Source organism: Sebastes umbrosus, chromosome 22 (assembly GCF_015220745.1).
Source record: "Sebastes umbrosus isolate fSebUmb1 chromosome 22, fSebUmb1.pri, whole genome shotgun sequence".
Classification (NCBI taxonomy): Eukaryota; Metazoa; Chordata; class Actinopteri; order Perciformes; family Sebastidae; genus Sebastes; species Sebastes umbrosus.
Genome location: NC_051290.1, coordinates 11,682,061 through 11,695,382, shown reverse-complemented (window position 1 = coordinate 11,695,382; position 13,322 = coordinate 11,682,061). Strand labels below are relative to the sequence as shown.

The window sequence follows — 13,322 nt, the reverse complement described above, 5'->3', positions numbered from 1 at the left end:
TGATCCCTCTCTCCTCTCTTCCTATTTCTTTCCTCCTCCAGTCTTTCTTTGCTGTGCCTCCGTAGAGAAAGCGACAGTCACCCTGCTGACATGAGCCGACACTTCGCCTGAGGCAAGAGAACACCCTGCCATCACATATACACACACACACATGTACACACAGTAAAGCGTTATTTGATGTAAGTCGCTAGGTGAGAGGAGATGATTTGCACTCTGTGAGGTGATATTGCGAGGTAGAAATACAGGGAGAACACACCTAAGTGCAAGGTCAGCCCGGACACTGATTCGAGTGCTGCCGAACATAAACTGAAAATGATTCGATGTGAAAGCACGGCGTGAACGAACAATAACACGCTCGCACAAATCAACACACACTAATACACACTATAATGTGCCGGTGAGGCCGGACTCAAGTGCGGCAAAGAATGCAGTGAAGATGATACTTAAAAGCAGCAGAAAAGTGTGAGCAAACACACACACACACACACACACACACATACCATTTACTGCAGAGGCAAAGTGAGGCAAGAAGCAGCTGCAATGGAAATCACACCATGAAAGGCAGCAAGCAGTGCGAGGCGAGCACACAGCAATCATACACACTCTGACACACACAATCATCCTTTGACTCGAGGTGTATAACATGACAATGAGAACATACAATAACGTATTTACATGTGAAGATCTAAGGTTCAAGTGCTTGTTGTGAATTCAATGCAACACTTTGAGAAATGGCCCTTTAATGTGACAACACACAATAACACACCACCTCCATTTGATGAAAGGTTTGAGACTTGGAGGTAAGATGAGAAAGGTGATGAAAATGCATCTTGCTGTATGGCTGCCTGAATATACAGTATACCGGACACAATGAACAGAAATTAAAGGAAGCCGTTTCAATAGATGGACTCTAGAGATGTGACTGCAGGACGGATTGAAAACCCCCCGCTAGTGCATTTTCCCCTTTTTTAGTTTTCCACTCAGTCCCGCCTCTGTCTGGCTACGTAGTACGTACCTCAAGGAAATGTAAACACACAGGTAAAAAAAGGGAAGTTTTATGTGGTTGTGCAAACACAAACTTGTTTTGTCACTTTTGAAGACTATATTATTGACACTGAATTGACTTAAGCTGTGCATACACTGTATGATTTTAAGCCCATTTCTGGCCCGAATTTTGAGCCACACGACTCATTTTAGAGTCGGACGCTCACTGACAGCCCGAAATTGGCGAACGGCTGACCATCAACTTGGTGTGTCAGGGCCTTGAAATGACAAAATACAATTCAGGAAAGTCATTCTATCAGTATTATCAGTTGTCAAAACACTGCACATAACAGCAGTTTTTAGTGACAGTCACTTAATCATCCATCAGCCTGTATCCTACTCTGAATAGACCAGCAGAGACGAAGATGTGTATCTTCGGAGTGGCACGACCTAGTTTAACCCTGAACACAAACCAAGTCTTTCCCATACAATTCAATAGTCAATGGGCAAGTCCATCTGCATTTTGTTCCGTTTTGGGTTTTTTTTTCAAATAGAAACGCCCACTGAGCCGTTTGCAAAAAGCAGTGACATAGATTACCAAAATAAGCTAACCAATAAGGTTATGAATAATGTGAACGCTAGCACTAGCTGAGTCAAAGTTAGCTGTGCTAAGTTTGGAAATACCTGAAAGGGTTAGTTCGGATTTTTTGAAGTGAAGTTGTATGTATACTCCCGTGTTCTGCGAGGTAAAATGACTGCTTTTGTGAATGGAGTCTGGTCTGGTCTTGAAGACTGCAATATAACGGCTGGAGTTTCCCATCGGAAAGGGCCGTCTGACGGCGAGGTAAAGCGACAGTAGAAAAACATATTTTAGCCACGTAAAAAAAAATTAAAATCAGTTTAAGTGTACACTATATTTAGAATATTTTCACAGTTTTACCACGCCGTCAGACAGCCCTTTCCGACGGAGAACTGAAGCCGCTATATCGCTGTCTTCAAAGCCACCAGACTCAATTCACAGAAACAGTGATTTTACCTCACAGAACACGGGAGTTGCTGATCCACCGCTGCATCGTTCGGTTAGTTTTATTATGTTACTTTTGGATCTGAACTAACGTGGCGTCCACACAGCAATACATTGCTTAGCTTCCATGCTGACAGCCATCTAAGTTACTGTATGTAACATTAATACACTGACTATAAGGATGTACAGTATATAAACTGTACATCATGCAGCAATGCTATCATGCAGAAACCTACGTCAGGTCACGTGGGAAAATGTTTTTTTTAGAAGGGAAAATAGCATTTTGACTCTAAAAAAATCCATACTTCGACCAAAATTTGAATGTTCGGATTTAAATACATAAGGAACACAAATGGGAAGCTACAGAATGATATAAAAACCTAAAAAAACTCCCACAATGGAAGTAATACAAGTATATACTCACACATTAACACACAGAGGCATAGGCCGAGGTGTCATGTGTGCTAAAAAAAACAGAAAGTGACCTCTTGTTCTTCACTCCTTCATTCTGTCTTTCTGTGCCAACCTCCCTCTCTTTCTCTCTCGCTCCATCTCTTTGCGTCTTGCTCTACTTCCCACAGCCACGGGCAAGGACACACTGAGGCCTGCTACTTCCTAAGGAGGGCAGAATCAACCTTTACACTCCCACACACACATACAGCAAACCCAACACTGTCAAAGTCTATCTCATATGTTTACAACAACAAAAAAAGCATGTGTGTGACAAATTGAGGTTAGCACGTGTTGCAGCGTCCATCGGCTGAATAAGAAAAAACAAAAACACGCTGAGCACAAGTTATCGTTGTTGGCAAGTTTGCTAATCATGTTTTTGCTGGTTTGCACTTTGTTATCCAGAGCACAGGGCTTCTGTCTGGCCTCTCTCCTTTCGTCTAGGCCTGCGAGACTCACTGAGCATGTGACCTGCAGTATGCGAGTGTGTGTGTGAGACGAGATAAGATAGTGATTAGAAAGTGGAAAATGTTTGCTTACGAGGCTATTCATGTATCTGTGTGTCTAATTAAATATGTGTGAGTTTACAATGCAAATAAAGATCTCACACATACAGAATGAATCCTCTCGATGTGGTCACACACACAATATAATTGACCCTTCATTAAAGCGATTACAGATTAATGAGCAGAGCACCCGCCTAATCCAGTTTAGCTTGAGCGCTGGGGGAGACAATGCCATCGGAGCTCGCTGTCCACCACCCTGCACAACCGCCGGACAGGAAACCACTATCTGAATGGGCAATCGCATTAGCTTCCTGGTCAAATCAACCAATCGGAGCCGCTCCTGCCTCGAAGCAGCGATCATAACGGGGCGAGAGCATCAGAGTGACGGCGCGAGTTGAGCAGCAACTGCTGAGCCAAAAGGAATACTGACTTACTTATGCACGTACTTTTGTTTCTGAACTGGTTAACATGGATTACCTGAACTCAAGATAGTTTGCTTATTTGCTTTTTTGCCAACAGTCAGATAAAGCGATCATTACCACTCTCATATCTGTGTACACTAAACATAAAGCTAAAGCCAGTAGACAGTTGGCTTAGCTTAACATAAACACTGGAAACGGGGAAACAGCTGGCTCTGTCCAAAGGTTAAAAAAAAAAATCTACCTAGCAGCACCTAAAAGCCTTCACACCGGGGATATAACAAATAAACAACATGAATATACAAAGTACTTGCCTACGAATATTACATGTCTAGAGCTTTTATTGTGAACGGTAAGAACAGAAGGAGTGGATCTGGTCTGCGCTGCCTTTGTCAAGGTTGAAAGGAGTAATAAAGTTCGCCGACTTGGTTCTCACTTGATTTATTACCTCAGTAAACATTGTAAACGTGAGTTTATGGTCTCAATCGCTAGTTTCAAGACTTCATCAATACAGCATGATGTTCATTTATTAAATTATGGTCCCATTTAGAGTCAAATAGATCATAAAGCAGGGTATGTTGTCCGTGTTTTCGTCTTACAACTTTAACCCTTTCACAGTGTGTTTTCTGTTCGTATTAAAGTTAAATGTAACATTTTGGTCGCCTAAAAATGTCTTATTCAACGTTCGGTTATACTTCGCTCCACCCTCTTGTGTCACTATTGGTTGCAAAAAACCAAGATGACGACAGCCAAAAATACCAAACTCGAGGCTTCAAAACGGCAGTCCACAAACCAATGGGTGACGTCATGGTGACTACGTACACTTCTTATATAGTTTCAGTTAGTACTACCATGTTATTGAGGTAATGCATTAGTGCTTATGTAACACAGCTCAAAATTCTAATTATGTATTGAAAGACTTCTGCTGTGCTCCTTCTTGAACACTGTCTTGCTTACTTACTGTCATACGGACATATAACACCTTGAAAATCACACACATTGCCATCAAAGTAATAAGCTATATTAGTTTTTCTTCTTCAAATAAAATATGCCAAAAAAGGGTCAAAAGTACTGATAGTCATCATAAATCTGAGTCGTACAATTGCGTCATATATATTAACAACAACATCCATGTAACAACCCCTAGAATTGCCGAAATGTCAATAAGTTATTGTCCGCAACCCTGGCAGCCACTGTGTCAAGGTCAATCTGTGTTAAGTGCATTACAAGCTTGTGTTATTATCACCCAGGAGAAACGATGTGTAACCTGAGCTGGCGGGGATTACAGACGTGTGCGCACATCGTTTGCATGGACTATGCGGATATACAGTAGTAGCACGGAGGCACAAATGTAGGTAATGTTGAGTTGCTCACGTCCCAATGCGGATTTTGTGTGCATCTTTGTGTGTGTGCGGAAATATTAACAGTGTGATTGTGCTGTTATAGCAAGAGAGAGAGAGAAATGTTCCAGACAGCTTCCTCCCTAGACACGTTAGAGATGTGCAAAATATAAACAAACTCAGGTATGCACTGAATGAGAAGCCTTTATGTTTCCAGCTAAGCATCCGGCTTATGTGTTTCAACAGGCTGAAAATGAGATTATGTAGAAAATGCTTTGTCATAACATTATCCAGTGTGAATGTGTGTGTGTGTGTGTGCGATTATGCACCTGTTGTCAGCGTGATTTGTGTTTCCCTCACAGCGTGTCCTTTTATGTAACTGGATGCCACTGTGTCCTTGTTTATAACACATTAGATGAACGCGAAGCATATGTCAGTGACATTGTCCGTGAATAGTCACTACACATTGGAAATGGAAATATATGTGTGTGTGTGTGTGTGCTAGAAGCTGCTAGATGCCGGGAGTCTGTGATTCCACAGCATGGGGATCGCTGCCAGGAGACATGAGCTCTCAAAAACACACACAATCCTTACAACACCGCAACAAAGGCTCCTCAGACCACAGCATTGTTACAGCCTAAATCAACCACAGCAGCTACACGGCAGGAGCAGCAGCAGCAGGAGGAGGACAACTCAGATTCACCACCTTTATTCACCTCACCTCTTTGTCACGTAGCCACTCATCATCACTGAGAGGCTCCTTTCTCTTCCAAAATACAAACAGTGGCTGTCAGATTAACGGTATTGACCCATTTAAATGTGGGGTTCCTATATTATCATTAGAGAATTGGGAGTGTCGCATTATAGGTTGTTTTTAGCCTTAATGTTGTTGCATGGCTAGCAGGTTTCTTCAAGTCTGTTGATAGTGTGTCAGACACAAGCCAACATCAAGGAACTAGCGGCAATGAAGGCCGACTGTTACGTCGCCTCACCTCGCCTCTGTCTTGGCCGACAAGTTGCATATGAACACACCACAAAGACTAGGCCGTCAGATTCTAACCGACGGCCCCAAACTGACAACTGACATTTGGCTTGGTGTGTCAGGGCCTCTATAGACCCTTTCCCACCGGACAAAAAAACCCTCTGACATCTGGCTTTTGTCTTCAGTGGCAGTGATGGAAACATAACATCCGGGTGGACACGCTAACTTAAGCCCCTTTTCCGGTGCGATGCTATGTGAAGCACGTTGAAGTAAATATATAACAAATTAAATCAACAGGGATTTGGACAGTTATTATAATTTATTAACGTACAAAACATGCAATTAATACGCTCTACACAAAGCCACCAGACTCCAGTCAGTCAACAGTCATTTACCTCGCTGATCGGCCTTAAAACAGTACGGTAGCAGACGTTTTCCATTTATATGAGCAGCAACCAAATAGGGTTATGTATAGTTTTTTGTCCATGTAAAAGGTCTGCAAAGTTACAAACGCCCAAAGTCCACGCCAAAGGGAGTTCCTACAGAAACACTGCTCCTGAACTGCCTGAAACGCCTCGCTTGAAGTCCCGCCTTTTCTTCCGTAACGTGGTGATGTCACCAAGTAACACATTTGCATAACACCTGCCTAGCGGCCAGTTTGGCACGCCCTCAAACAAAAGCTAGTTAGAGCCGAGCTGGAGCGGAGTCCGAAGTGTTTGGTTCGGTTGACCAATCACAACAGAGTGAGCCAGTCAGAGCAGACTGGTCTGGGTACACAGCTCACATCTGGTATGAGATAAATTAAGTGTTTATTGAGCATTAAAGCATTTAAATTTGTTGTAGTAGAAACCCAAAATACAAGTATGCATCTGAAAAAGAGCATAATAGGTCCTCTTTAATCAGTGGTCATCTAATAAGTGGCTTTAAAAAGTACTGATACTTTTGACTCATTTTCAAGGCTCCAAACTGACACTCTTTATCCAGCAAATTATATTCTTAAGAAGGACTATAAAAGAGCATTTATGCCACTATTTGGTCATCAAATCTGAAAGGCATACCAGTGAAAATTCTTTTGAGTGGGCTAGCAGCTTTTTAAAAGCTTGGTGAGAGGTTTCACTGCAGGTTTTTAACAGCCTGCCGGCCTTCAAGCTGCTGAGAAAAACATGCTACAACAAAACTCTCTTCACTGCGACCATTTGACTGGTTTAGACTGCAATATTGTAACGCAAATAAAAACACATTCCTGAATCTTTCCATAGCACGTATGTCATTATCTCCCTCCTCTCCCTGAGGATAGAGGTTGGACGGCTTTTATCAGGAATAGTAAACACTCAGGGAAAGTCAGGGTGAAGAGGAGGAGGAGGAGGTTTACACTCTATCTGCCTTCATCTCCGACAGGCGAGCTGAGCCGCAGAGAGGAAACTTCAGACCTCTCGGCCACTCGGCTGTGCGGAAGAACGAGCAGCGCCAAGGAAAGTGGCGAGGCCAAAGCTTCTTAATGAACACCACTACCCCGTCCGTGTGTGTGTGTGTGTGTGTGCATGTACGCGATAGCCTGTAGCCTGGCGTTATCTCAATTTCTTTCCATTTGTGTGTGTGTGTGTGTGTTCAGCGGCCGGGCTTTAGGGGGCAGGGTGATAATGTAATGCTGACACTCGAGGAACGAGTGTCGGCCCACTATTGTGTTGCAGGGCAATTATAGCAAACGGGTCTTACAAATGCACGATGTATAATTCAGAACATCCTGCATTTCTGCACTGCCCTCCTACATGCCAACAGTATTCATTACTTGGTCAGTAGATAAGCATGTATTTTTAATGACCTGCTGTTTTCACTTATCTGAGTTACATTTGCTGGATTATAAACATTATAAACAACGAAAGGTGAACACTTTGGAGGCTATTTTGTGTCCTTGACTGGCATGACTGATGTTTAGATGAACATACACTATGAATGTTGCTTGTCTTAGTTGCTCAAAATCTTTCATATCTTGCATTATGGTTCGCAACAATTTGTGGTTTTAGAGGGAGTTACTTGCTGATTTTTTTACTTAGGAGAGGGGTCAGGGTGATGCTGTTTCTTGCCCAACTTGTCCAACAATGGTCACAAGTAGACAAAGCTTCATTCGAAGAAGTCACAAGCCAGAAAGCTTAAACCTTTCCTCTTCTCCATGGTCCAGATTTGACCAAGTTTCCACTCTCCTTCCTATAGGTTTGTGGTTTGCTCACAAGCCACATTGAAGCACAGACCATCTATGGAGCTGAGTCATGGGACTTCCCCCCTCAGCTCTGTGAGGACACCTTCATTAATAATGCAAGGCGAGGAGCTCTGCGACGGGGGCCCATTCCTGGAATACCTGACGCACAGTAGCAGCGCGAGGAGGCCTCAACTGAAGTCTGTTGGATGCTGGAATCCAAACCATGTGTGATGTAAACACTGGCAGGCACCGTCCACATTCCACCTGAATGTAAATACACCTGTGGACAGCTAATCTGTATCCACTACAGCCTATATTATAACTGAGGTGAGGCTTCGAGCTATTGTACTCCTCATTGGGATTATTTGGCTGCAGAAAATGGAAACGTTATCGTATCGTAACGTGCAGTCAAGCCAGCTGTCACTCTCATTTCCGTGGTCAAATGGGCCGACGCTACAACTGTAGAGCACCCATATACTGACGTTTATGTTAAATGCATTCAAAGGGCCCCGATGGAGCTGACCATGGATGTATAAAGAGAACGGAGCTAACGGGAGAGCTAGCGGTGGACTTGGCGAGTTAGCGGAAGTATACACGCGTGACTACATCTGCTTTTTTCAAAATAAGGTGTTAACAAAGGGAACTGTATATACAATATACATATATGGAAATAAGATTGATTGGATTATATTCACCAGAAGTATAAAACATTACACGTCCCTTATGAATTAAAAAGAAAATACCACTTGTGAGGAAAAGGTGCTGAAAATAAAAAAATTTTCCTGCATTAATTTAGTTAGATGTGTTTGTGTTGATGACACTGCAGAGAGAGGAATCCCCCACTACACCGCTCTAAAAGAGCTGGTTTAGAGCCAGTGAAATGATTTATCCCTCCCTAGTAAACAGCAGAATAGAAGGTCAGGAAAGCTGAACACAGAAATGACCTCAGAGGAACTCACGGCCGCGATGATGGATATGAGGAAGGGTGGAGCTGATTTCGGACGGCTGGCCCTTCAAAACAAATATTCTCGGTTGCTTAAACTTGAAGACGGATACTCGCACAGTGATATCATCTCTCACTCTTGAATATTTCCTGTTACTCCCTTCTGAATGTGACCCAAAAATGCCACAAAACAAACAAGTCCTCGGTTGATATGTTTAGTATTTTTTCCAGGTTCCGCTACAAATTTGCAGCTGAGTGCATGTTTATGCCTGCCAGGGTAGATTCTATCCACAGCGGCGAAGCACAAACAGCATACCAAGTGGCATTTTGGGTAGACAGGAAGAGGTTACAGCAACAACACCTCTGCTAGAGAGAGAGAGGGGGGGGGGTGGAATTCTGAGTCCTCACAGCAACAGAGATTGAGCAACAAGAAGCAAACAGGCAACTGCAAAACATCATCTGGACTGAGCTAGCTCTGGAAGCGACAGATTAGTTGCACCGTTCCTGAAGCCTTTTCCTGCTGCTCACGTCTGTGAGAAATCCTATTTAAATGTAGATGACAGAGCCAACGCTTCTCCCACTCTCATCCTCTGTTTCTCTACATCCCCCCCTTCTTTTTTTCCCGGCTCTGCGAGACTCTTGTCTGTTGCTGCAACTGCAGTGAAATCGAAGATATTTGACGGACCGTGACGCCTGCGGGGAAAAAAAAGGCCCCAAAAAATGTCCATACCTTTCAAAGCACGACGCCAAAATATTCTAGATAGTAGCACACAAACACAAGGAATCTCAAAGGAAAGGTCGGGAGAGGAAAGATATTTTAAATGTAGGCTAACAATGGATGTGTTATTCATGTTCCAAAATATAGATCTGCATCATTTATTCACGAGCACATGGTGCGCACACGTTGCCAAAAATGTTAAGAGGCAAAACATACCCTCGAGGTTTCGCTTCCAACCTAGTAAAGCCCTAGAGCGCTTTAGAAAGCGGCATTAAGATGTCAGCATTTGAGCTTTGTATGTGCCAGCATGCTTTTATTCCCACTAATTGTTTCAGTAACCAAAACATCTGGAAGGATGCAGTTCAGTCTAAAACAAACAACACAATTTAACGGCAAACTTGCAGATTTACAAGCTAGGTTTAACAGATGAAACCTGCAGCATGGCGTGTAAATGTTTTTGTCAGCGCGACAGATATAAATAAATCAACTCTGCTGACTTGAGATTTTTGTTTACTACATTCCTCTTATCAGTTGCTGTATCATAAGCTCTCACACACACTGTATGCTTTAACCGGTGTTGTGAATCACATGAGCGGCACTTCGGTCACAGCGTTTGACCCTTGACCTTGACTTTAACTCATGACAACGGTTATTAACACAGAGTCATAAACACAAGGGTATAAACTTGGGACGGAGCACACACAAATATATATATACACACATTAGGGGTGTAACGATTCATCTACTACATCGATGTATTGATTTACATTCCTACGATCCAACTACATCGATAGGTACTCAGCAAGTTGTCCTTCACCGGGGACGTATATCGATCTTAAATCAATTTGCAAGGTAAATAATCTATTGATACTAAGAATTTGCACCTTGTATTTAAGCACACCAAACGTTATATGGATGTATTTTTTTAGCACTTTTAATAAGGCTGTGTATTGGCAAGAATCTAATGCGATATGTATCATGATGCAGGGGTTACTATTCAGTATATTGTGATACTGTACTGTGCCAAAAAAGAAATCGGCACCCAAGTATCGTGATAGAATCGAATCGGGAGATGGGTGTATCGTCCCAGCCTTAATATCGTATCGCTCAAAATGAGCCAAATATCGTCCGTGAATCATATAGGAAGCCACGGAAAGTGATAGGTATTGTTTCGTTTGCAAAAATGAATCGTTACACCCATAATACATGGACGTCACATCCAATATGTGTCTATTCATGCAGATGAAACTATTGCAGGTCAATCGAGCGTGTGCATCTGCTTCTGTCAGCAGCAGCGTGACCACACAGTACATGCCGGCCAGCTGGATCCTCAACAAAGAAAGCCTATACTTGAATGTCTTTGTTTGGGGACTGACTGAGCTACGCTGGATAAGGTGTCTTATCGTGACCTTGCAGCATTGTCTACATGAACAACTTCCATTGCACTGAAGGAAACAAGTCAAATATTTGATGATCAAAAATGATTTCCTGCATTCTTCTTCAAACCAATATATCACAGCACCCAGCTGTATCATATATATGGAAACAAAATGCCTTTCTATAGCTGCATTGACAGCCTATGCTTCATCAATCTATGTGTCTGCATTGATCAACAGCTGAGGCTACCTACTGGGGAAAGGCTGCAGCTGCCCCAACACACACAGTCTTCATTAGTATGTATGATAAGCCTGCTTGTGCTATCTATAACAGGAGGGTTGTAAAAGCTGCTGGGTAACTGAACTGATGGTGGTAGTGAAAATTGGGGTTAAAAAAATCGGGTAAACATCCCAATTACAGCAAAGAAAATTGCAATTATTAGCTTTTAATGTGACCTTCCTGCACTAACAGCAACAATCCTATCATATGAGGTGATGATCTTTTCAAACAGGCACCCATGGGTGTCTGTCTATGTGATATCCCCCCAGTGTAAACACACAGACTGGGTTATTTGATCAAAAATGATTTCCTGCATCGTTCTTCAAAACCAATATATATCACAGCGCCCAGCTGTATCATATATATATGGAAACAAAATGCCTTTCTATAGCTCAATCTTTGTGTCTGCATTGATCAACAGCTGAGGCTATATCTACTGGGGAAAGGCTGCAGCTGCCCCAACACACACAGTCTTCATTAGTATGGACGATAAGCTTGTATCTGCTATCTATAACAGTAGGGTTGTAAAAGCTACTGGGTGGTAGTCAAACTTGGGGTTAAAAAATGGCGTAAACATCCCAATTAAAGCAAAGAAAATTGTAATTATTAGCTGCACAAACAGCAACAATCCTATCATGTGAGGTGATGATCTTCTCAAACAGGCACCCATGGGTGTTTGGTCAATGTGATATCCCCCAGTGTAAACACACAGACTGGGTTATTTGATCAAAAATGACAGTAGGGTTGTAAAAGCTACTGGGTAACTGAACTGGTGGTGCAAACTGGGGTAAACATCCCAATTAGAGCAAAGCAAATTGTAATTATTAGCTTTTAATGTGACCTAACAGCAACAATCCTATCATATGAGGTGATGATCTTTTCAAACAAGGCACCCATGGGTGCTATCTATAACAGTAGGGTTGTAAAAGCTACAGGGTAGTGGTGGTGCAAACTGGGGTCCTTAAGGGGTTAAAAATGGGGTAAACATCCCAATTAGAGCAAAGAAAATTGTAATTATTAGCTTTTAATGTGACCTAACAGCAACAATCCTATCATATGAGGTGATGATCTTTTCAAACAAGGCACCCATGGGTGCCATCTATAACAGTAAGGTTGTAAAAGGTAGTGGTGGTGCAAACTGGGGTCCTAAAGGGGTTAAAAATGGGGTAAACATCCCAATTAGAGCAAAGAATATTTACCTTCCTGCACTAACAGCAACAATCCTATCATATGAGGTGATGATCTTTTCAAACAAGGCACCCATGGGTGTTTATATCTATGTGATATATCCCCCAGTGTAAACACACAGACTGTGGGTCATTCCCCCATACATCCATCACCACGACAACCAGAATAATCACCACGACAACCAGAATAATCACCACGACAACCACAAAATGATAAGTCATGCTTTCTTCTCCTTCACTTCACTTCACGTACCTCGGCACACAGCTGGGCGAGGAGCGGTCCACCTCCCAGGTAGCGTACAGGTTCATGTGGACCGGCCGGCTGGTGGAGGTGGAGGTGGAGGTGATGCTGCTGACCGGCTTGGAGGGCTGCATGTGCGGCGACGGGACCCCCCCAGTCCGCGGGAGTCCTCCTCCTCCTCGCTCCGACATCCTGGAGCTGGAGACGGCTACTTTCAGGTCGAGAAGAGGAGGAATACCCGGAGTAGCCTGGCTTGTTGTCGTGTTTTAAGGGGGTTTAAACACCCGAAAGGCAGGCGGTGAATCCCCGCGTCTCTCTGTGTGTGTGTGTCCTCTCTCCCTGGTTCCAACTTGTGTCGGGTTGGTGGTGTTTATCGGTGCAGGAAGCGGAAATCTCTCTCGCCGTAGTCGCACAATGAGCAGAGAAGCAACGGAGCTACGCCTCTTCAGTAGTGATGTGGTGGTTCAGAACGAACTGGTTAAAAGAGCCGGCTCTTTTAAAGGGACTGTTTGTAAGAATTAGAATTTGCTTGTTAACCGCGACACTTGTGGCCATTAAGTCAACGAAAGTCAGCGTCGGGCTCACGCTTGTGCTCGCTCTAATGGAACGTGTCCACGGGGTCGTTTTTTATTGCAAGGGGACACAACGCTTCCCAACATTCGACGCTTGGTGGGC

General features: G+C 43.2%; 1 protein-coding gene across 4 annotated transcripts in view; it reads right to left on the bottom strand.

Annotated features, from left to right (window-relative positions):
• The window catches only part of LOC119481460 (phosphofurin acidic cluster sorting protein 1-like), a 68,721-nt gene extending 55,645 nt beyond the window's left edge, over positions 1–13,076 (bottom strand). For 2 of the 4 annotated variants that reach the window (XM_037758370.1, XM_037758372.1), the window contains exon 1: positions 12,660–13,075. In XM_037758370.1, the coding sequence (XP_037614298.1) occupies positions 12,660–12,838 (179 nt within the window). In that variant the 5' untranslated portion in view covers positions 12,839–13,075. Of the gene's footprint in view, positions 1–8,861; positions 9,461–12,659 lie in introns of those variants that run through there. The other 2 variants (XM_037758371.1, XM_037758373.1) reach the window with 2 other exon arrangements.
• Between the last annotated feature and the right edge of the window lie 246 nt (positions 13,077–13,322).